Raw genomic sequence first — 25,993 nt, forward strand, 5'->3', positions numbered from 1 at the left:
TTGCAGGGAGATAAAACTCTGTCTTCCCTTAACACAGAACTAAATATAATGCTATCAAAATGATTACATTTCACTTATTTTAAAAGCTGGTGAAGGGCAAAGTGTTTCATTTTACATGTAATTTTTTGTTTTTGTTATAGTTAAGTGTAGTGGCATCTTAACTACAAATTTTATAGCCTTTATGGAATGTTTTTCTTAGGCTTATACAATTGCGTTACGATTTGTGATCATGGAATCTCCCCTACCAGGTAAGTATGCCTTACTACTTGGTAAAGGAGAGTAAACAAGTTTTCATTCGTTACCTTTACCAGCAGCCCCTTCTTGAGTTTGGGTTGTTGATGTTCTCTGAGAAAGAGAGCTATGTCTGCCTGCTACATGCTACTCATTCAGGAGGTTTTCTTTTGAGACAGGATCTGGCAGTTTAGTTCAGGCACTCACTCTGTAGCACAGTCTAGCTCTCAAACTCAACATGTAGTGATCCTCCTGCCTCAGCCTCTTGAATGTTGTAATTACTGGCATGTACCAAGCCCAGCCAAAAATCAGATGATTTTTAAAACGGTTTCTATCCTCAGATTTTTATTTATTTTTATTTATTATTTTTTTACTGAATATTGGTGTGGTACCGGGGTCACTTTGCAATTCCACATGAGTTTTTTTTTTTTTTTTTTTTTTTTTTTTTTTTATCTGTCGATAGAATTTAAATTTGGAGAATCATAACACAGATGACCAAAGGAAAGAATCTCTCCAGTTTATTGCCTGTTGCTATTAAAGATATGCTTCTAAAATAATTTCCTACAAATAAAAGATGAAAATTATTGTTTAGTATCAAGCAGTTAAAAATTATTTTAGATGCTTTAACTCTTCAATAAATGTATAGAAGTTCTTTTTTTTGCATTTACCTTGTTAATATGTCTTCTAAAATGTAGTACTGGTTTATTTTCATTTATGTATGTGTGTATCTCTAAGAGTCATAAACTACTTTATTTGATAACTTCTGTAAATATTTTCTCCCTCTGGCCATTTTGTTTTACAAGCCAAAATTTTACATTTATTGTTGCTGATTGTGTATGTGGCTTCTTGCTGGGAGCAGATGCCTTGCTCCTTAAAGAAAAATTTCTCTGCTTAATACTTGTTTGTATTTCTTATAATGAATTTTTAAAATATTTACAGAATCGCTTTTAACTTGATTACATGAATGTTTTGGGTGATCATTTGGCTTTTGTTGTCTACAGAAAGAAAAAAGGTCATTTGCATTTTAAATTTCATGTTGCAAATAGATTTAGCTTCTTATAATGTGTTAATGTATTAATTTTCTATTGCGGTATTAACAAGTCACCACAAAATTCATAGCTTACATATTGCATATTTCCTCGCTGACATTCTGTAGAACAGAAGGCTGGCCCAAGTCTCCTGGGTTGAGGCCATGGTGCTGGCTGCTCTGTGGTCACCTTTGTAGGCTGTAGCAAACAAGTTTGTCTTTCTCTTTTGCCGATTCTCATGTGACCAGCAGTGTTGTATCATTTTTGTTTCTTTCTTTCATGGTCATAGTTCTGTTGCTGTATCCCCTTATAAGTACTTTTGTGATTACCTCAGGTATACTCAGATTATCTAGGCAATTGCCGTAATTTGAGATTAGCTGACAGCAGCCTTGAGCCCATCTATAAATTTAATTCCCTTTGTCACATATCCTATATTTTCATAGGTGCTAAGAAGTACACCCCAGAATGGATGTTGTCATTATGCTTGCCATACTTAATAAATGTAAGGCCAAGTTTATGAGTTTAAAGCCTAAAATATTTTTGAATAAAAATTTTCCTTATAATCATTAAAAATAAGAATTTGATGCAATTTGAACCCTTTAATTTTAAACACATTCCCCCCCCCCCCCCCCGCTTTTTTTTTTGGAACACTGGGGACTGAACTCAGGACCTTGTACTTGCCTGGCAATCACTTATTCCACTGAGCAATCTCCTGGCCCTTTTTCTCAATTTTAGGCTAGGAACTTCCGAGTTTAAACATGACTTAGACAGTATTATCTTGCAATAAGCATTATTTTGGTTGGTTTTGTTCACTGTCATCTTTAATTTTCCTAAATCTACTTATTTATTTTTATGTAACAAGAGATGAGTAGTGTATTATTTTTCATGGAATTTTTAGACATCATTCTTATCCATTTAAAACTTTGTCCCACTAGGCTTTCATTAATTTCTGTTACAAATTTTTTTATACCCACTATGTGCAGAGTAGCATTAGACTTTTATCAGAGATAGACTTCCCCTTCTTGGAATTTGTATTTCACCAAACAAAATTACATTTCTTATTAGATAGACAGTGCTTTATTCCATTTGATGTAGTACCGTGGGATGTGTTGGAGAGTGCATTCTGTGTACGTATGCAGGCAAGCTTACTTAAGGGTGAGTAGGGTATAGGTGTAGGAAATGCTGAGGGAATTCTTTGAGAAGCACAGTGATGGGCACTTCTTTTGGCAGTGCCAACACCAGATGTGAGGGGAAAACTATATGTGTTTGGACAGCTTTACAGAATTTATTTTGACAAGAGCTTTAAGATTATGCAAGTTCTGGGAAATTTGTTTAGGTGAAAATAAGATCAGGTTGGCCCATGTATTTACAAATCATGGTCACTTTTCAACATTAGAGGGCAAAATAGTAAAATGAAAATTAAGATCCTTATATTGAAAAGTTGAAAGTAATTATATTAACTAAATTATTTAAGGAGATTTGAGTATCATCTACAAGAATGCTAAAGAAATTCAGGGCCTGAGTATAATGAGTAACCTGGATAGTATAGCTTGAACAAGAATAGTTAAGAGAAGTATAAATAACCAAATATTTTCATCTCAAGAAATTCCAAGAAGAAAAATTTCTATTTGTGCAATGCAGTTACATTCCTTACTGTTTTTATTCACCCTGCTAGTATTAATTGTATTTACCTTTTCTTGGCATGATCATAAATTGTCACTATTTGTTGTTATTGGCCATCTATAAAGTTTTGTACAAAGGTATGCAGTGAGTCAGTATGTTAGTTACTTTTCCACCACTTGGATGAAATATATGACACTGCAGTTTAAAGGAGAGGATTATGGGACTTATGGTTCCATGGAGTTTAGTCCATGCTTAGTTGACTCCAAGGCAGTTAAATTATGGCAGAAGGGCATGATGGAAGACAGCTGTTGACCTCACACAGCCTGGAAGCAGAGAGAGGGGAGGTGGGAAAGAGTGGGCAGAAGAGTATACCCTCATAGGTATGTGCCACGTACTTCTTACCACATGACACTTGGGAGACATTTGAGATCTAAACCATAACTGTTCAAATTCTTCTTTGCTGTGACCATGTTTGATGCATGCATTCCTCAAACATGTTTTAACCAAAAACATCTTTGGAGATTTTTTGTCTGCCAATGTTTGAATAAGTAAATAAACAAATAGTATGCTGTAGGCTTAATTGCAATTTGTACTTTCAGCTTATACAGAAATTACTGGCATTATAGTTCAGAATTGTGAGCATCAACTACTCTTTTTTCTTCCTTAATTTCACTCTTAGTGTACTATCTGGTAATACAATTACGGTTGAGCACGTTTGTTGAGGATCCATGTAGGTTTTGTGGGAGTTGCTTGACCCTTCAGGTCTTACTGGGAGGGGTATTTGTGTGTGTTTCCTAACCTTCCTTCAGGTGCTCCTCTTCTTTAAGTATGTGAGTTTGGCGTGCCAGATGTACACAAAGGAGCCAGAGCACCCAAGTGAACCTAGGATTTTCAAGCTGTAGATTTTTTATTTTTGTATTTTAGGGAAGGACGTAAAATACAAAACTCCTAGAAAAGACTCCTAGTGATCAGCCTGTTTACAGCCTCCCAAGAGCTGGGATTACAGGTGCACGCCACCATGCCCAGTCAATTGCCATCTCAGTGCGCCTCGGGGGCGGGCCTGGCACCATAGGCCTGGGGATCAAACCCCTCACCACTGTGCCTGCTTGCAGGTACTTTAATCCGCTGAGCTATTTGGCTGGCCTCTCAAACTGTAGATGGGATAAACATATGATCTCTTTATATTCTTTTATCATCTACAGGATATATATCCTGTATGTTCACTGGCCTTTCCATTTTTCTTCTACACCAGATAAGTTACTTTGTCTTTATTTTAAAGATATATTCAGTTTGTTTGTCTATGTATTTATCTGGTACTGGGGATTGAACCTTGCACTTGCCAAGCAGGTGTTTATGCCACTTAGATATATCTCCTGACCCTTTTGTTTTTATTATTAAAATATAGTTTACTGGTTAATCTTATAAGCACTGCCATTTCAATTCCCTTGATTCCTTTCTGTCCTTTGCCTCTTAGTAGCAATATGATTTCTTTTTTTTCATTGAGTAAAGTGCTAAGGTATGTTTGGCCTTCTCCTAAATATTTGACAGTTAATTTCTCTACCATAATGAATCTCATTTATACAAGTTAGAAAGCTTTTCCTTTGTTATTGGTCAACTTCTTCTTTTCTTAATTGTCAGCCAGTCAAATAAACATTTAGTAGTGCTTGACTTGAGTAAGTGGTAACTGTGGAATAGGTAAAAGAAAATAGACTCTTCCAAACATACAGAGAATATTGCTTTAGGTTTAATATAAGAAAATTAGCATGAGGAAAAAAGGTAAACAGTAGTTTCTTCACTGGTTTCTTTTCCATAAGTAATTATTCTAAAATTTAAGATGTACATCTAATAAACATTTTCTTTTCATTTTAATTTTTAGAACTTAATAAAACATCTTCCTGATCAAGAGCAGTTAAGTTCTTTGTCTCAGTTCAAAAGTGACTATAACAACTTATGTGAACCGGAGCAATTTGCTGTTGTGGTAAGTACTGTATATCAGAGTCAGTTAACTCTTAAGGAGATTTTTGTGCTATGTAGAACAGGAAAAAGAAATGTGAAGTTTTCTACATCACTGTTTCATAAGTTTAATACTTATCTTGTTAAACACATTCACAAGAAATGATAATTTAAAATATATATATTGAAATTCTGGCAATAAGTGAGGTTTAAGACGCTGTTTATAAACTTTGCTCTCTCTTAAGTCAGAATGTAAAATGAAAACTTGCATCCCTTGTGAAAAGAGTACCTTTGTGATTTATTTTAAAACTGTGATTTGCAAAATTCCAAGAGTATCTTCAAGTATATATTTTAATCTCTCTTGAATTTGTCTGTTTGAGACTGTACTGCATTTTTAAGAGATGAACTCAAGAGAGATTAAAATATAGTACAGTCTCTTTCTCAATAATGAGAATGAAAAATGAATTTATTTTTTTAAAAAAATCTTGGTTCTCTGGTAGTCGTGTTCATCCCTATTTTTTGGGAACTGGGACTGAAGAAGCAAAAAGCTTTCCCAATGGTGTGTATTATCTGTTCTATAACTTAAAATTAAGATTTTTATCAAACTTCCTTTCCTCTACTCTTTCCTCCTATCATTACATGATCATCTTTTGCTTGGTCGCTCACAGTCATCACAATGATAAAGTACTGATTTTTATAGGATTATTTATTGTTTCATCTCAAGTTATATTAACCACCTCCAGGTCTAAGGTGCAGTCATACTTGATATCACTTTAAATATTCAGGTTGGCTAACTTATCAGGTGTGTCTGTGCTTCATTAGCACAAATGTAAGCCTCCTCTATTAAAACTTGCATGTTCCTAAACCAACCCTATTCAGCTCCCCTAACCATAAATTTCCAAGAAGTGGAAGGAAAAAAGTGATGAGTAAGAAGCAGGTTTGTCCTTATGCTCACAGTCTTACAATTTTTATTATATAGCCTTTTAATTAAAAAAACACTTTTCATTCCTTATTCAAATAGTACAGCTTAAAAATCTAGAGTTTACACTGGAAATTCTACAGTTTATAAGCAGTGTAGTATTAGGGGTCAGAAAGTTAAAACAGTTGTTATTGTAGGTATATGTTGCCTTATGTCAGCTCAGGTTGGACTTGGAGTTTGTCTCCTCTTTACCAGGCTGCACCTGGATGCAAATGGAGTAATGTGTGGGAAAATGTTTCTTATGGACAATGTGTGCAGTGCTTTAGTCTTCTGTTAATTATTAATGTTCATGAACACTTCCTTTTGGTTTGTGTGGCACTGAATTTTTAAAAATTTTCTACTAACATTTAAAACATAATTATTTTCCTTTTTAAATGAGGATAAAAATTCAGGAAGAAATAAGACTTAAAATTTTTTTTTCATTGTCTTTTCACCATTTCTAGTCTGGCTTCTTTACTTCTCGAACCCCTTTCTACCCTCCCCTCCCCCAAAGAAGCTTACTAAAAGCTGTGAACAGTTCTTATTAACCAATTCAAATTATACTGGGGAGAGTGAGTTAAATAGAGTGGAACAACTAACATTTTCTGTTATACCTTCTAGATTAAAATCTTACTTAATTTTGTTAGTTCATTAAAGCATGGCCTATTTGCAGTCTACCAACTATCTATGATTCAATAATTTGGTGATTTTAAGAAATTGTATATAATTATTATGAAGCTATGTTCTTAAAAATCCTTTTTATGGGGCTGGGGAGATAGCGCAATACAATAAGTGCTTGCCTGGCAAGCTCAAGGACCGGAGTTCAATCCCTGGTTTTGCAAAAAAAAAAAAAAAATTCTTTTTTGTTACCAGGATAAAACTCAGGACATTGCATATGAAATTATCTTTAAGATCTCATCATATGTTTCAATTTTAATGTAACAAATATTTTGAAATTATATTTGTGTCAAAAATGGGCAATTAATAGGAAGTTAGCTGCACTGCATATTTCATATGACTTTTATCTCAATTAAAAAATTTACTTTTGGATTCAGCCTAGATTTAAAATACTAATTATTTCTACCTGAAAAATTATCAGAGTCATAGAGAAATGGTTTGTACTTAATGTCACAGTCCATTCAATGTTTAGAATTTTTTGTTTTGTACCACAATAAATTTACTCTTATCTCTTTTTAAAAATCTGCAGGTTCTAAAGACTGATACTGGAATTTTTAAGATTTTCATGTTCACCAAAATTAGTAGTTTTAGTTTCTTCTATACAGGTATATAGATTCATGAATTTGATTCATAGGAATTTCACATTTCTTAAAAAATGTGTTCTCTTCATATTCAGAATATCCTAAAGTTGTTTGCATTATATCATTAGCTTTATATCTCCATAAGTATTATGTTTTTAAAAAAATATGTAATATTACTAATACATTGGTTATTCTGTGCATTATTTTCTCTTTAGTAGTAAGGCAGTGCTCAATATTAAATATCCAGTGCCAGTTAAAGATGAATTAATTTATTTTCACAGAACTGATACATATGCAGATTGGAAACGTTTATAGTTATTTTGTATTACTTACAATTTTCCAGGGCTCTCTGTCCCATAGAGTATGATATACAAATTTATTATTGGAAATAATATAAGTAATTGCTTCTCAATCTTTAGCTAAGATCAGTGTATATTTGTTCTTATTTGAAATGTTAATTTTAATAAATGGCAGTTTCTGAACCTTTTTTTCCCAGCTACCCAATCCATTTTCTCCCAAGTTTCCTGTAATTCACTGTTTCATGTTCACATGCCTTGTTTCCTTAAATGTTCTAATGTGCATACTACCTCTTTTTCTAATTAAGAGTCTTAAATCCATTGTAGTAGACATAAAAACTTTCTTTTCTTTGGTGGAAGTTTCAGGGATTGAATTTCAGAACTTCAGACTTAATTATATCCCCCCTGTACCCAGTGTTGTGTTTGTGACTGTACAGGGGACAGAGGACTGAACTCAGGACCTACATACCAAGATACATCCCTAGTTTTTTCTTAGTTTTTGTTTTGAGACAGTGTCTCCCTAGATTGCTAAGTTTCAGAGGCTGGGAGTGAAATTGCAATCCTCTTTCCTCTGCCTCCCAGAATGCTGGAGTTACAGACATGCCTCACCACGCCTGGCAACATGGATCCTTTTATGATGCTGAGAATTGTTTATCTGGTGTTTCTAGTAATTCTGAATCTTAAGGTACCTTCCTAAACTAATTTTCTTCATGGTCCTTATGACAGGGCATAGGATCTTTGGTCAGTACTGTCATTGTCCAAATGAGTGAGTGAGTGAGTGAGTGAGTGAGTGAGTGAGTGATTGATTTTATTGTATTTAGTACAGGGTTTACAAGGTATACAAGGTTTCACTATATAGATTGGACTTTTAGTGATTCTTCTGTTTTCAGCCTCCCAAGTGCTGGGATTACAGGTGTGTATCACCACACCCAGTATCAATCGCCCTCTCAGCATGCCCCAGGGGATGGGGCCCGCATGGCTGGCCAGGGATTGAACCTTCAACCCCTGCCTCTGCCTCTACCTAAGCAGGCACTTTAGTCTGCTGAGCTATTTGGCTGGCCCTGTTCAAGTATATTAAAGGTGACCATCCATGTATATGGTAGAGTAATGACTTGGTAAAATAGGAGTTCAGTAGTATTTTCCTCTTTTCTCCTTTCTTCTTTTTCCCTTCCCTCTCCTCCCCTCCATTCCCCTCTCCTCCCCTCCCTACTCCTCCCCTCCCTTCCCCTTTCCTCCCCTTTTTTCCCCTTGCTCTCCTCCTTCCCTTCCCTTCCCCTCATCCTTCTCCATTTGCTTCTCTCTCTTAGTTAAAAAAAATTGTTTGTTTGTAACTAACACAGAATTGAACATATTCATTGAGCAAAGTGTGATATTTTGATACACAGACACATTGTGTAATGACTAAATCAGGGTAGGTAGTATGTCTAACTTTTATTCTTATGTAATAATAGAATTCAAATTCTTGTCTTCTAGCTATTCTTGAAATACAAAATACAAATCTAGTGGTATGAATTCAGGGCCTTAGATTCTAATGATCCTGATTTATTTCTGTAGCTGATCACATACTTACATATTGTGTATATCCTAGGAGGTTTTGTTGTATGAAAAATAACATTTAAAAAAAAAATCCGACGAAGCTTTTATTTAATTCTAAGAGCCTAATAGTGAACCTGCCCAAATTGTATTTTAGAGGAGTGCTCTGGGAAGTGGCTGATCTCTGTCTTTATGTAATAAATAAGATAGTTTACATTGTGTTTTTATTCATTGCTTTAGATGATATCAAATGACACAGAGTTTGACTGATAGGCTTAATTTGAGAAATTCTTTTCCCTGGACAATCTAGGAGAACTTTTTAATAAATTGGTCTATATTTGGGATGTAGTAGCTTTTTGCTTTATTCATCTTACCTTTATGAAGCACATAAAGAAATGAAAAGTGTATTTCCTAGAAACACTAATTGAATCAGTTGCCTATATTTCTTCTCTGGTTCCTTATTTTTCATCTCAGTTATCCCTCAGCATACTGCCTACTTGACCAATGGATGGCTTTTGTGGATTGAAATCAGACTTTAGGTGTATGACTGCATTTTTTTTTTTTATTTGCAAGATTTCTTTGATCAGTAAGCCATTAGGTAAAATCACTGTTCACAGTGGCATGATTTTAGCTGTGTGAGAAATGAGTTATGTAAATATTCAGTGGGATCAGAAGATTAGTTGAAGTTTGGAAGGAGGCCTAAAAATTTACATGTGAAGCTTGGCATTTGAGACTTTCTTTGATTAAAAATTCTAGTTTCTTTAAGTATTTGTCTCCACATCATTTAATTCTCTTAAACTGCCTGTTCTTCAAAGGAATCACACATTTATAGGAAGATTGAATCAAACAAATGTCCTATTTGTGTATTGTATTTTGATCTGCTACCATTTGGTGTCACTGTAGGGCAGGACTTTTAAACTCTGCACAGTGGAGGCCTTTTTTTTTAATGAAAAAATGTTGGAATTTCATGTATATCTCTCTGCATTAAAAAAAATGCCCAGTTCTAAATTTTGCTATGATATTCTTGTAAAACATTCGAATAACATAAAATATAAATACAATATGTATGTCCTTTTCCCACCACTCCACTTCACTTCACATACATAGATATTTGTAACAATTGGAGACTCCTAATTCTGTTTTCTTGTTTTTACCATTGTGTGTATCTTCATAAGAACATTTTGAAAATGCATTGTTCTGAAGCCTTTTTTTATCAAATGTTTTGAAGATGTGTTTTCATGTTATACTATTCTAAAGCTGTTGTGTAGTACACCACAGCCTGTATTATGATTTCCTTTTAATTATTGTCTTAAAGAAGGGTGATTTCTTGTTCCTCTGCCCTCAGAATTGTGTAAAAGAAAATTCTGGCGTATATCTTTGTATATTTAAAGGTTTGGTACCATGATTGGTATGACTTGGATGAGTTTTAAATCTTTTCTGTATTTCTCACTAGATCTTTAATCTTATCTAGCTGTTTAATTGTACATAGTTACTCATTGTGTACTTCAGTTTCCTCATTTATGAAGTAGGACTCTCGTAGTTTCCTACTGCTGGTAAATAGATTACCAAAACCTAGCTGCTTATAGCAGAACAATTTTATTGTGTTTCAGAGCTGGATGAGATCACAGTTTTGTAATGACTTAGGAGAGCTACATTTCTGTTGCGGGCTGTCAGGGGAGAATTTATTTTCCTGCTTTTTCCAGATTTTAGAGGCTACCCATAGTCCTTTGTCCAGGAAAAAGGACATGGCACAGCTACTGTTTGGTTCCAACTCCTTCTCTGACGGTCCTCCTGCTTCCTTCATTGAAAGACCCTATGATTATGTTGGGCCCACCTGAATAATCTAGGTAAACTTCTCATCTCAGGGATCTTCGTTACATCTGCAACATCCTTTTGCTATGTAAGGTAATATACGCTGTAGTGTCAGGGGTTGAGCTGTAAGATATCTAGAGGACTATTATTTAGCCTGTCATAGGGATGATAAAGAGGGCCCTACTCCATTATACTTTTTATTAAATAATTTGATGTAATAAGTGTGCATAAATTGTTTTCTAATCATAAAGTCTTTACAAAAATTAGTTTTTATTATTGATATGAATTACATTATCATTTCTTTGACAGTCTCAGATTTTCTTTCTTTTTTTTTTTTTTTTTTCATTTTTTTTATTTTTAGTAGCGGGCCTGTAGGGTCTCACTATTCAGATCAGACTTGGGACAGGGAATGAAATTCCAGTGATTATTTTTACAGATTTCCTCAAATTCTTTTGGTCATTCCTCAGAACTTTTACATTGTTGTCTAAAAATCTTAAAATCTTTAGTCCTTCCATTGCTAGTTGCTTAATTGAGATATAAGTGATTTGTTGTGAATTGGGTATACAGTATTTAGGATGCAGGTTGGTAATAATTCAGCCTGTGAATACATCCATGAAGCATCGCCATAGTCACAATAATGAACATATCCGTCACCACTGGATGTGTCCTCAGGGTTCTGTGTGCTTTCTTTCTCCCCACTGGGCATCAGATATTTAGGTGAAGCCCTCCTGCTATCCCTGTGCACTTTATGTTTTTCTTTTTCCTTAGTGCTTCATCTTTGCTAACCAGTTTACTACTTTCTGAAGGTCCCATGCTGAAGACCTGTCATTGTGCTTCAATGTTTTTTCTCCTTTTGAGGAAGTCTCTTTGGAAATCCTTACCTTGAACTTATTTTTTTTTTTTTAAATACAAATGTCAGGGTTTTTTTTCCTTTTTCCTTTGTTACTATAACCCCTGTGCATATCTTTAAATGTCACTTACTGTGCTGGGAGGTAAGTGGTATTTTAAGTTCCAACTTAGGATAGGCATATCAGCTTCATCTTCATGTGACACATTTTCTGACACATAGTTACCATGTAATATTGGCTAACTGAATCTAGGAAATGAGAGATAAACGGAAAAGATGGCGAAAACATAGTAAGAATTATAAAATAAGAAATATTTCTGTTCTTTTTTTAAAATGATTACATTTAAGGTAATTTTTGTCAATAATGAATCTCTAGAAAATGATGTCCCCATGAGTAAGAATGGATTAATTCAAATGTAGGTCATAAAACAATATCTTTGATCACAATAATCTGAATTTGCACTTAAAACATAACAAGAACTTGCTATGCTAAATGATAAAAGTCAGTTAACTTGCTCAGTGTATAATGTTCTACAGTCTTCCTGTATTAGACTTCCTGTACAATAGACTTTTCCTTGATCCTTTTGTGTGAATACTCGTGTTACTGTCTGAAACATTTCTGGCACTTAGTGGTTTGATTTCTTTTAATGATATTAAGGAAATTGTCCTTAGGATAAGAATGATGGATTACTGAAACACCTTCCGAAAAGACCTTTAAAGACAAAGGAGAACATGAAAGAGTATCTCCACTGTGGTACTCTGAACTAAATACCTTTGAGCCTTTTTGTGTTGGCTGTTCAAGAGCCTTGTTTCTCAGAGTCAGTGCTTCAGTACTCTTCTGAAAAGAGATGGAGTTAGCCAGATAGAATTTCTTCGAAAACTCAAGAAGAGATGGAGTTAGCCAGATAGAATTTCTTTGAAAACTCACTTTGGCTTCTTATATTTACTACTTCTTTTTCTCTTTAATAATTCACCTTCATATTGTCTGTTGGTTACATGAATTTTGCAGTCTTGAATTGGTGGATTCTACTATCTTCTCTTGAAAAATAGAAGTTCCCTTACCTGCTGCTCCTGCCACTTTTTGATACCTGTCCACCTTCCAAGGTGATTCAAATTCCATGAAATTTTAAGACAGCTACTCGACAATTTCATCTGTAAATCTTTCACTATTGAGAACATTGTTTGGAATGATAATTTTTAAGTAACAATATTCATAGCTATATAGATCTGAGAAGTGTAATTCTCTTCAGATTATAAATATTTAGCCATTGTTTTTCATTATTCTTGTGACTTGAGTTTGTAACCTCTTGGCAGTGTTTCTATCCAGGTCCAACACTCAAAGAAGCTCCATAGCACAGATTGTTTTTCTCTCACCTACTTCTGGGCTTATTTATTTGGTTTTGCTTTTGAGTTATCATAGGTTTTTAATCCTAAAGTTATTCAGATAGTTCTATAATTTTCCTTTGGATCTGATTTCTGCCTTTTATGTCATTCAGCTGCGAAAGTCAAAACAGCCACAATGTTATTTGAACTTTTAATTGAACAAAATTTTGTTATTTTACATAAAATCAGCTGTCAGCTAAAAGATAATTTTATCTTACCAGGCTAATACAGTATTTTCTCTAAAGATGTTTTTCTTCTAAGATTTCTTCTTAATTCTTTCTATCCATGATGCAGTGGAGTTCTGTGTTGACAGAACACATACTTTTCTTTATAAGTTTGATAGTCCAAAGTAATGCATATGAGATTTATTTAAATATACTGACATTCACACAAATTTTGAACATTTTTTAATAATTGAACTTAACATTACGTTCCCTGTTGAAAGAGTGGATATATTTAAGGACTTCCCTAATATTAATTTGAACTCTCATTAGATAATTCTAAAGAAATGACTCCAGATGACTTTTCCATTAGTGTAGGTCACAGCGTTTTGATTTATAGGGCTTGGGTTTTATGGCGGAATTTAGCTTTTTATGTATACTGTACTTCTGTCTGATATGTTTTATTTAAATACTTTGTTTCCATGAGTCAACAGTGATGAGTTCATTGTTAACTTACTTGACAAAGATGTATTGAATACCTAGTGTGTGTTAGGTATTGCTCTAGGCACGGACTTTATTGCAGTGAACATGTTTATACTTTCCCTCATTTTAGACTGTGACACTAACAATTTGCAGATAAATATGGTATAATGTAGTATCAGATAGGAGTCCATGCTGCATAGGAAGTGTTAATATGGAACAGATAGAGCGTGTATCAGTAGTATGGCCATGGAGGCCTCTAACAAGAGGTACTGGCTAGGCTGAATCCTGAGTGACTTGAGACAAATGTGTGAGTAACTTGAGGAAGTGTGCTGGAGATGCAGGAAACCACTGTGTTGTTACTTTGAGGCTTCCATGAGTTTTGAGATGTGAAGACTGTCTCCAGTCCAGTGACTGGCAGGGAGTGGCAGGCCACTAAGGCCCTGCAGCTGCAGTTTAAGGCCCAGAGAAAGCTGCTGGAGATTTGTAAACAAAGGATTGAAATGATCACATGACTACTTTAGGAGTATTGTTCTGGCAGCTGATGTGGAAACCCAGTTTGTAGGGTGGGGAAGACAATGGAAATCAATGTTTGGTTACAGTGTTACTCGAATGATTCCATTATTAAGGTGTGAATCAGTGGTACCTTGACAGGCTCAGTGACAATGTCTGAATACTTTTGAAAGTAGGGAGCATAAGATTTCTACAGGTTGCATTTGGAGTATAGGAAGAATCAAGAACAGCATCCAGCTTATTAGCCTATTCAGCTGGCACAGTGAAGGTTCCTACTTGTAGGAATCAGGGAAAGCCTTAGTAGAGGAATGGATTATGAGTGTGGGAGTGGAAATCTCTTTAAATGTCTGTAGACATCTAGGTTGGTATTTGATCTATAGATAGGAGGGTGGTGAGAGTTCTGAACTTGACGTTTACATTTTGGAGCCAGGAACATGCAGGTGGCATTTAATGCAGGAGACCAATTGAGATCACTGAGGAAGTATGTCAGAAGTGTTAACACCTAAGGCAGCGAAGGGCCTCACAACGTCTGCACTTTCCTGTTGTTCTCATTCTTCTCCCTGGAGAGGGACTCGGCAGCAGCAAACTTTCGTTTGTGTTTGCTGCTGGTTACCACCTCTCTGAGGAAAATTGCAATCACTGGTCTTGGGAATTGTTCAAGGTGATTTTATAATATGACAGTGTTGCAGTTTATTTCAGAAACTAAGCATCAGTTCAAGTGAGAGGGTTATTTGGCACGTGTGGAGTGTGTAATTCATTAGGGACTTTTGCATAAAAGCTAGTGGTTATAAGAATATGTGTCTGGAAAAAAATGCTTTTGCCTCTGGACTTTGTTCTAATGTAAAATAAAATGGGATAGTCTCTAATACTTCACAATAATAATTGTATAGTGTCTATATTATGAGAGTTAAAATGCCAAAGTATGCAGGTATATTCCTTGATAATGTAACTCTCATTAAATCAAGGGATTGAATTCACTTAGTTCAAATCTACATAAAAATAATAATATGAAATCCTGCCATTAAATGGAAAATCACTCGCACACTACCCATTGTGTTCTCTGTAGAGTGGGAGGATAAGTAGAATTGAGCTCTGAATAAATTCTCTTATGAGCTTTTGTTAGCCTTGTTCCCTTGAAATTAGTGGAGTGTCAGCTGTATTAAATAACTATAGTTTTTTTTGATTTATTAGAGTTAACAGAAACACAGTATGATCAGAATAAATGCTATTTCACTGAGTTGCTAATAGTAGTGAGTTTCTTCCAAAAGTTTGAAATTTTAACTAAGATTTATATTCCCCCCTTTTTATTTGATGAAGAATGGTATAAAATTGTGCTTGTTTTTTATATAACATGCATATAAACTTGCAAAAAAATTTTATGATACTGAGGAATATCAAAATTTATCTTACAACACAATGTTCTTAATACAGTGTCCTGTGATTTAAATCAGTTCTACCTCTACCTGTAACTCTGCTACTGTTTCCCACTGCAGAAGGAAATCCAAAGCTCTGCTCCACATGTTGTTTCTTCCCTTATCTCTTATTTTCTCCAACTAATTTATTTTAACAACATGGCTTCTATACTGTTTCTTACATATGCCAGTTGCATCCTGGAGGTCTGATTTTTCAAATATGCAGATCACACACTTGTTTATTCTCTTTGGTTCTCCCTCATTCTTTCTGGTCTTTTCTTTTTTTCTTTTTTCTGTTGTACCTTTCAGATTTTATTTTCTCATTCTTGTTCTTATACTAGCGGGACAATTAGATGTTTGCACATGTGGGTCTGATTTATTTCACTTAAGAGTATGGTCTCTATTCATCTATCAGCCCAGGGAGTTATTCCCAGAATCTCCCCTACTTGAAAAGGTTTAGTTTCTCTAAGTAGTGTTGTTCTTTTCCTCCTCCCTGTTGTATTATTCTCCTTAGTGCTGATCATTTTCTGAGTTACTTTGTTCTATTAGCTGATCTATTAGCCTGCTACAGGAATGTTCATGAGGGCAGCAGCTATTCTCCAAAATGTTCACTCATGATTTCTTATTGTTTTGAAGACTACCTTGTATGTAGTGAGTACCCTGTAAATACTTGAGGAATGAGTACATGAAATTTCCATTGGTTCTTCATAAATTTGTTTTAAATATTGGAAACTAAAATGGCTTATCTCTTCCCTTACTGAGGGCTGCCAGTTAGCGTACTCCTGGTATTGAATCAAAGGTAACTTTGTCTTGGTATTTTGAATATTTTAATGTCTTTGCTTTCTCTATTTTGACTGTACACACCTGGATCTAAACTCTGTTTATCATGTACAAGCTGTGAGACAACATAACTTTCTTAGCACCCTCAATTTCATTTTCCTTAAAGTATGTATGTAGAACCTCAGATTGTGGTGACATTTGTGAAAGCACACACATGTATAGTGCTCATATTTTTATTTTGAATGTATTACTTCTAATTTATTGTAACCCAATTCTAGTTATATTCTTCAAGAGCCAGATCTTACATGGTAGTATGTGATAGTTCCAATTTTTCTCTTGCACTGTTCTGTGGTACTTAGCATGCTTAGTGCAAGCATGGTTGCTCGCATCCCGTCTCAGCTACTCTGTTAGTGTTGCAGACAGCCTCTGATTCCAGATCCAAATACTTGTGCTCATCTGATTTGCTCTTGTCCTGTCAGCATTTTAGGCTTTCTTGTATTGTTTCTACTTTTCTTAAGTCCTCAGCTCCATTCTGCTCCATGCTTGACTCTTCTTTCTTTTCCATTTTTATTAACACAAGAGTTACTAAAATTTTTATCCTCTTTTCATCCCATACCTTTCCTCTTTTTCAATGATTTTATCTAACCCATAATTATTTTACTTTTGACTAATTGTTAGATCTTCCAGATTTTCTGTATTTTGATACATACACTTAAATATATATACTTCTGTGCAGATCAAGAAAGGGTTAAGTCAGGGATTCTTATAATGATAAGTGCTGACTGATGAATATTTCAGTTATGATCTGTGGGCACAACTCTCAGGTCTCATATTGAGACATATTATTGAGATATTTTTCTTTTCATAGAATGGCCTTTGAGACTATGTTGCAAATTAGTAAGCATCTGACTTGGATAATCTTGTCTTCTGATCCTAGTCATACATATTGGAGCCAGAAATATTTCTTAAAAATCCTCCTCTTTTCTGCTCTCTGACTAGGTATATTTAAACCAGGACCTTAACCTTAGGAATCCCCCAGAAATTAACATCACCCTGTTGCAAGCAATAACAGGCTTGATTTTTTAAAACAGAAAGTGCACTGAATGATGGAAATTTAAAAATAAACATGCAAATTCATTTAACTAAAATACTACAAAACCATTTTCTCTTTGTTAAATTATCTCACCCATGTGATAGCTAGAAGAAATTGAGCACTTATTCCATGTTAGTTTGTTCTGGTTATTATTTTTTTTAATGGTATCTATGACTTGTTACACTTAAAAGATGAGTTTTGGATAATAAGAGCAGGGAAAAAGATCAATTTTGGAGTTTCAAGTTAATAGCATTAAGTACTGCTTCAAATGAACCACTATAGAGAGGCAGCTACTGTAATTACATAGCAGTTATATTATCTGACTTTTGTTCAATGATATACAGGTTGAAGGGAATGTCCCTTAGGGTTACAAGAAATGAAACTTACATAAATAGGTGCCTGAACTAAATTACCTTCATTATTTTCCCCTTCAGCAGAAGAGAAGAATTCAAACTGAGGATTTCTAACTCCAGATTTCCATGTTTTGTTTTGTTTCTACCCACTCTATTACTTTAAGATACACAGCTCTTACTACATTGATGAGGAAGTAGACACAGGTCAGAGAAAGGGAAATATAGGTACTAGTTTACATTGCAATTGTGCTCAGGAATAATCCTGTTGTTGCATTTCTCTCCAGAAGCCAGTTACTAAACATTTTCTTTCTTTATAAACATGGGACCCAAGTAAGAGGGGAATCTTCTGTTCCCCCCTAAAGAGCATTGCATATGAGAACTCTGCGTGGCTCATTGCTCTTGTGACTTCCCTTAAGGCTCTTTCCCATTTTCTGTTCCTAGTTTAACAGAGAAACTAGTACTCTCATGCTAAACACTTTAAAACTGCTCTGAGATACTCATAATGTATGGTAAAAAGTTTTATTTAACTTCATTTGCCCATGGCTCCTGGAACAAGTGTGGTGGTTTGTTTCATATTTATTTGGTTAATTTTAATATTTATCTGAGGGTCCCCCCATTATTTGCTTTATGTTTTTATTTTGTGCTGAATTGTGTTTCATTAAACACCCTTATCTTCCATACCAGACTTTGCTTTTTTGCAAGGATGAATGTGTTTGTTTTCTTCCTATAACATTGGGTCAAGTTCCCTATCCTGCAATTCAGCTGTTATCCGTTATTACTGCTAGTTTTTTCCTTTTCCAGAGATGCCAGTTTCGTCCCTAAGTCCAGATACTGTATTTATTTAGGAGAGGGGATATAGAATAACAAAAGTGATTTTTACTAGCTTTTAGTATAGAGCTAGGATGAACTTACATGTCATCAAATCATTGGACTTTCTATATTTGCACAAATTCCTTTCTGCTGGGACATTCTTTCTGTATGTGTTTTTATTATGCCACTTAGGTATATTGACTCTCACTTATACTTTTAATATTCAAGCCCTAGTATGTCATTTTTAATATAAGGATTCTCATAATTTGTGACTATACTAAAATCATGGCAGGGGCTATGTTCTCTCAAAATTGTGTTCATTGATGTCAGATGTGTTTCTTTTTAAAACTATACCACCTCTCTGAATATTATACCATACTAGGTAGAAGTATCTCTGTCCTGTTTTATTGATGCTTCCTATGTTACTAACTCCCCCTTGGTCCATTAGGCACAAAACAAAAACAAAAACAAACAAACACCCAAAGCATTCAAATGAATTAAAATATTCTGAAAGTACTTAAGCTTCTAACAGCTTTCTTATGAGTTCCCTTGATGGTATATTTATGGTTTGTTGTTATTAACTCCTGACATGGCACTGTAAATATATTCAGTACTTTGAATGCAATGAGGTAAAAATTAGTCGAGTGGGCTTCTTGACCACCTCTGTCCATATTATTCTGTTGTCTGTCCTGTTCTGTTTCAAGTTAGAACCTCATTTGCTTTATTCTCCTTTTTTAATCTTCCCCTGGAAGGACTACTGCCTTGCCTTAGTTCTTTACTTGTTCCTGAATATTTATGACCTCCTCTGGAATTTAATTTTTTATGTTTATGAGTCTCAGTTGTAGTTTCATCCTTTGTTATGTCTGCTACCTGATGCCCACCTTTTGCTATAGCTCCAACAGACTCTCCTTAGTCTCTACCATACAGTCATCAGTTTCCACATATTTCTTCCTCTTTCTTAAGTTTTAAATCCCTGATCTTGCCTGCCTGGTATATTTAAATAACAGCAATGAACATACCTTTTTACTGAAAGGCAAACAACTTGCTTGAAAAATGTATCACAGTGATTTAATTAGAATGCTCCAAAAATGCACCCACCAAATCAATGACCTAAATTGAAGCATGAATCCAAACACTGAGTGAACTTCTGAAAGACCATTGTTATATTTTTAGAAATCCCTGAGTGAATTTTATTTGTCCTAGCAGAGAAAAAGACTAAAAAGTGCAGTCAAGACTAAGAAATGCAGCAAGATGTCATTGTTAACTAATAGTTTTTTGTTTGGAATAAACATAGAAACATTTTTGACATTGACATTGTGGCATCAGAGAAGGAGCAAGCTTTTGTAAAATGCTGTGAACAAAAAGAAAAAGCAAAAAGAAAGAAAAAGGAACAAAAAGCAAGGAATCATTTAAAAATATTTTGGGTAGTTATTATGTAAAATTATGAGCAGATTACCAAGTGCTATAGAATATGCCCTCTTATTCTTGACTTTTGAATGAGCTACTCTGAAACATAGGAGACATTTCCTGTGTCACTCTTTGTGGCCCCTGTACCCTAACCCTTCCTTCCCAGAGAAACACCAAAAACGTGAATATTTACTAGTGATATTAGCTTTTAGAGATCAAGATAAAAGGGACAGCTGTCTGGAATTGCATCACAGGATCTGACCTCAGTGTATATTTTTTGTTTGGATCCTTCCTTTGGTTTTAGCTTTCTGTTTTACTCTGTGATTAACATTTACCTCATGCCCTGATCAATCTTGAACATGTAATTAATTAACAACTTGCAAGTTCTGAGGATTTAGCCAGAGTGACTCTTGAATGGAAGTATCATGTTTTATGGTAGTTTAATGATTTCTCAAAATGCCTCTTTTGTTAATCGAATCTCTGAAAACCAGGCAGGGATTGCCATCCTTTGAGTGTATTTGTTTCATCAATGTTAATGAAATGACAATAGAAAACCCAAGTTAAAATTGTATATAATGGAGCGATTAATTAGTGATATTGCTGAGAAAAGACATAATCTCAAAGATGGTAAGACTGGGCTGGAGATGTGGCTCAGTGGTGCAGTGCCTGCCCGGCCAGCATGGGGCCCCGAGTTCTATTTCTGGTACCGTAAAAGGCGACTCTAAAACAAAAAAAGATGGCAAGACTGTGCCAGTTCATTATAACAGTATACAACTTTATATTTGTGAGTTTTTTGAATATTGACTGTATCTTAGGACTTATGCTTCATGTTTTTCCATAACAATTAATGAACTATAAAATTAAATGAGTTTGTCACTTCCATGCATAAAATACTTTTGTGATATTTGTTTTGTGTTTATTAATTTAGCTATCCAGCTTCGCTTTTATTAGTAATAACACAGTTTATTATTTTGTGTCATTTTTCATTTAACTTATTATTCTTGTAGGGTATGTATTAGTCTAGTCCTGCTTTTTTTCCATTCTGACATTTCTGACCCTTTTTATGAGTTTTAGACCATTTGAAAATTGTTTAGGCCATTTTTATTTAATATACATACATTGTGTGTGTATATATATGTATATATGTGTATATACACATATATACATATATATTGCATTCTTTTGGTTTGTTTTAATGCTTATTTTATTTAAACTCATTGCTGTATTAGTGTTTGCTTCAGAATTTGCAATATGCATGTTTAAGAGATTTGAAGTCTCAAGAAAAGTGCTTCCTATTTACTTACTTGTGTACCACACAATTTCCAGTGCTTCTTTGTGTAAATCTATATTTCATTTGCTGTCATTTTTCTTCTTAAAAGTTTGCCGTTAACATTTCTTCTAATGCCAATTGATCCTTCCAGTAATTTCTGGTTTTATAAGTTTCTCACAGATTATCTCAGATTATCTTGCTTCTGTTTCTTCATCCTCAGCTTTAACCACTCCACTCTTCTCCAACATTCCACTGTGCCTTAAGTCACTTTCCCAATGCTGTTCTCAAGACTTAAATTACGTAAGGTTTCTTGTGGCTCTCAGTTTCAGTCCGTGGTCAGCAGGACTTGCAGCAGAAATAGGATGGCGGAGGGCCCCAACACAGCAACAGGTTCAACTGATGGCAGCCAAGAAGTAGACAGGCAGCATCTGGGACAGAAGTGCACTTTTTGGAGTCATGTTCCCAGTGACCCACCTCCTCCAACCACACCGCAAGTCTTAGTTACTTTTCTCTTGCTGAGACAAAGAAGCGATGCATAGAGTTAAAGGAGGAAAGGTTTATTTGGCTCATAGTTTGTGGAGGTTTCAGTTATACTCCGCTGGCTTCAAGGCAGGGTGGCACGGCAGAGGGGCATCATAGGGGAGAAATAGTCCATGACAAGCAGGCAGGCAGGCAGGAGCAAGCGAGGGATGGTCACAGCTCTTTCTATCCCTGTATCTTACCCAGAGTACTCAGGGTGGGTAGTATTCGCACCTTTAGACCTAGTAGTGCACCTCGAATCGATTCCTGCATCACACCAGCAACCTCTGAATAATCCCCACCTGTGGCTGCAGGAGGCTTTTGGGGGGGAACATGTAGACAAAAGCCTTAACACCCCACCTTCTAACTGTACTTCTAATGCAAAACTCATCAGCAGATGAATTAGGATTCAGTTACCTTCCCAAAACTCCATTCTGAACTCATGAGTCTTTGGTTGAATACATTGTGTCAACTTGGCTGAATCAGCTCAGCAGTTCTTGGTGTGAGGGCCCAGCCCTGCAGGCAGGCAGAGCCTAACCTAGGGCACTATTGGGCCTGCACTGGGGTGTGATCGGTTCAACCCTCGGGCCATAGGCCACCCCAGAGTGACTCAGCACAAAAAGTGTGTATGAAGGAATTGAGGAAAGCTTCCTGCTCTGCCCTGCCCCGCTTCCGTGGAGAAGTCCCAGTTTTCGCTGTGGAGCGCAGGTCTTTGCAGTCAGAGAGAAAGAGGCTTGGTGGAGGCCGCAGCTGCTGCTTCTCTTCTGCTCTTCATTTATTTCTGCTGCTTGAACTGCTGTCGTTTGCCTTGGAGCCAGCGGAATATGGAATGATCCCTCCAGTAACTGTGAGCTAAATAAACCTTTCCTTCCTTCGTTTTGAGTGTAGGGTATTTGTCCCAGCAACGAGTAAAAAAGTAACTAAAACAGGCATACATTCCAAATCTGAACCACAACACATTGTGTTCAGTTTCATCCTGCTACTGTGAGTTTGCATTCATTCAGTTCCAGCTATCTAGGCCCAAGTGCCACTTTCTCATAGAGGTATTATGATTCCCCTTCTTTAATTCTTTATCTACATTACCATTCATTGATGGGTAGCACTGATTATCTTTCTCTAAAATGATACTGTCCTTTTGTTTTTCTATCACTTTCTCTCCCTTTGTGCGCTATCATAGTACCGTCTATGGACCAGATCCTCATTTTTCTTATTTACAGTATAAATATCTATCCAAGGCCTAGAGCTGTGTCTGACACATACTGTGTAGTAAATATATACATAAAAATGTGTAATTATATCTTGTGATCACATAATCTGGAAATAGGTGTTACCATTGCATTGACAAAGCAACTCAACTTGTTCTCTCAATCAGTAACTATTATAGCTCAGCTGTAGAACATGGCTTTTTGATAGCATGGACCATACTTTTTATTTTTTAATGGTGGCAACCTCTTTTCTTTTTCTGTTTGCTTTATAGTGATGGTAAACTTTAAAAATATTAGTTTTTTATTTTATTTTATTTTTTTGCTTTCTAAACAGGGTCCTACTATTTAGTTTAGGCTGGCCTTGAACTCACTATGTGGCCCAGGCTGGCCTTGAACTCGCAGCAAGGCCTCAGTCATCATAGTGCTGGGATTACAGGCATGCACCACTGTGCTCTGCTGGAGTTTTCAGTAACAAATCGCTGGCTGCAGCACTTGTGCCATAGGTTCACCACCGGGGCAGGTGCATTTTGTACTCAGAGTTGATTTTGGCAGAGATTTCTGTATGATTCATCACTATGGTTCAATATACTTTTAATATTGAAGATTAACTTAGAGTTAATAATAGATGCAAATTATCTTAGATACCTAAATAGGAACTTGAAGATTTGTTAGTTCAAAATATTTTGGAATTTTTATTTCCTTTTTCTTGATATTGGGCTCTTAAATTTTGCATATAGAGATCTAAAAAGTGTGTGGTTAAGTGTATAATAGAATTATGAGATGTGTTTTTTGAAAGTGACTATTTTTTTTGGTTTGAAAATATGATGCTTTCTAGTCAGACCATCTATATAGTATTGAAATTTTATGGTTGTCTGCTTAATTTGTTTCATTTGGAAAAACAAAACAAAACATTATTATAGTCACATACTAATTACTAGCCATGCATCATTCATTTGAAATAAAGCCTAAAACATTTTGTAGTTATAAGCAAAAAGGTCTCTTATGATTCTTCATTTGGCAAACAACACTCTTTTAAGGTTGACACTGTCATGTAGGGCTTAGAAGCATTTTTTTTCCTCTGTAATCTGTGAATCTGATTGCATTAGTCATGTAGACTACTTGAGAAACAAAGGAAAACATGAGGCTGGAATTCAGAAAGTATAATGGAAAGCAACGTATTGAAGTATTGGCTTAAGGTGTAATTATTACAGATATATCTTTTCCTCATCAGTTTTATTGTATGCTTGTGAAGGCACCATTGTTCCTAGAATGTCCATGAAATTCTGTTTGAATAAAACTGAGTAAGATACTGTTTTGAGAATTCTACCAGTAGGTGTACTGTCCCCACTGATAAAATGTGAAATTTGATGAATACATGTTTGTGCATATTATTCATATATGTATGAGTCCTTCCTGAAAGTAGTTTGTCTAATTTCTTTGTGTGGGTGAAGAATTTGTTAGTGTTTAAAAAAAAAATTATGAATTCCATTTTTAGTAGCACGAGAAAACAAAATATTTTAGAATAAATTAGGCAAAAGACAAGAAAACTATTAACAAGAGATAAAACTGGACAAAATATGCAAGTCTGCTGTAGTCAGAAACTGGGTACCAGTAGATAAAAGCTCTCATCTCTGCAAGAACAGAAACTCATGCATTTCATAAACACCCAGCCTTTGGTCTGTTGAAATTTTCCAGTTGCATACAAAGGAGAAGTTGGAGCAGGGATGGGATTCTCTCCGAGATAAGGAAGCAGAGATCAGAATGTATAGCAGCAAAATAGCTAGGATTTACAGGGCAGGGAGCTAAAGTGGAGGGAATTCCAGTAGTCCTGGTGGGATCTTCCTTGAGCCTGTGATCTAGGACAGGTGTAGAGACATTAAGCAAAACTTGCTGGAGAGCGGCCTCCCTAGCTAGGATGAGCATGGAGCAGAGATAACTAGGTGCGGCCTCCCCACCCCCGCTGAGAGGCACTGGATTTCTGGTCAGTTCGCATGACATGAGAAAAACTTAGTGGTATGTACTCCCCACCCCCTGCCCCCAAAAAACATAATTACAAAAACTATGTTAAGTCCTTACGTATTTATCAGGGACAACAATTTGGAAATTAAATACCATTAAGTTTAATGGACTAGGGGAAATACCTTTTAACTTCCATAAAGCTCCACTGAAAAAGTATAAATCAAAGCCCTTACAAGTTAAAAATGATCACATATTGATTGATTTACCTTCTAAGAGTAGAAGGGATAGTTCTGAACTCAGAGTACTCACAACATTGTACATGTATAATGTTCAGTACTAGATTAAAATTTAATTGATAGTAAAATATTTTTTCAGGAAACAATATCATATTCAAAATCACCTGGGATTTGTTTATTCTTTTATACAAACCACAATGTAGATATAACAAAAAAATAATCTTCAAAGAAATAAAGGAAAACATGACCTTAATTAAGGCATATTTTCTGGGGAATGAAATCCTTAAGAATTTACCATAGGAAAATTCTTGAACTGAAAAGTTGAATGACTGAATTGAAAATTTTGATGTAAGGGTTTAATACTATATTGGAAAGAACAGAAGAATCTTAATTAAAAGGCAGATTTATACAGAATATTTTGTCTTGGAAATGTGCAAATCTTGGCTTTACTTTGGTCCTATGAAGCATGTAAAAATTCTACCATATGTACTTTACTGTTGTGTAGTTTTCTTCAATAATTTTAGCATACCAGCTTTAATGTCATAAGAGCACATTTATTTTAAAAAACATTTTTGATATTTTGAGTACTACGGAGACATAAGGCACTTGAAGCCTTTCTCCAAATGCAAAGAACTTTATTTCTTTCTGAGAAATCTAGAGATCGTGAACATATTGGCCTGCTGACAGTGGAAGATAGACATATTTTTCACATAATTAGAAAAATTAGGTTCAAAACTTTTTTGTAAGTGTCTTCATTCTGTTACTAGATAACACGACTTTCTTTTGTCATTTACAAAATGCCTTTGTTTCTTTCTCCTTCTTACTTTTCATATTTCTTCCTCAGAGAGCTGAAGAATTTGTTAATAGGGAAG

At 35.2% G+C, this 25,993-nt stretch overlaps 1 protein-coding gene across 1 annotated transcript in view; it reads left to right on the forward strand.

The window, feature by feature from the left end:
• Positions 1–25,993, forward strand: part of Diaph3 (diaphanous related formin 3) — a 523,261-nt gene that overhangs the window by 257,713 nt on the left and 239,555 nt on the right. Inside the window, exon 20 of the mRNA XM_023702376.1 lies at positions 4,759–4,860. Coding sequence (XP_023558144.1) covers positions 4,759–4,860 — 102 coding nt within the window. The remainder of the gene's footprint in view (positions 1–4,758; positions 4,861–25,993) is intronic.

Source organism: Octodon degus, unplaced genomic scaffold, assembly GCF_000260255.1.
Source record: "Octodon degus isolate 3935 unplaced genomic scaffold, OctDeg1.0 scaffold00150, whole genome shotgun sequence".
Taxonomy (NCBI): domain Eukaryota; kingdom Metazoa; phylum Chordata; class Mammalia; order Rodentia; family Octodontidae; genus Octodon; species Octodon degus.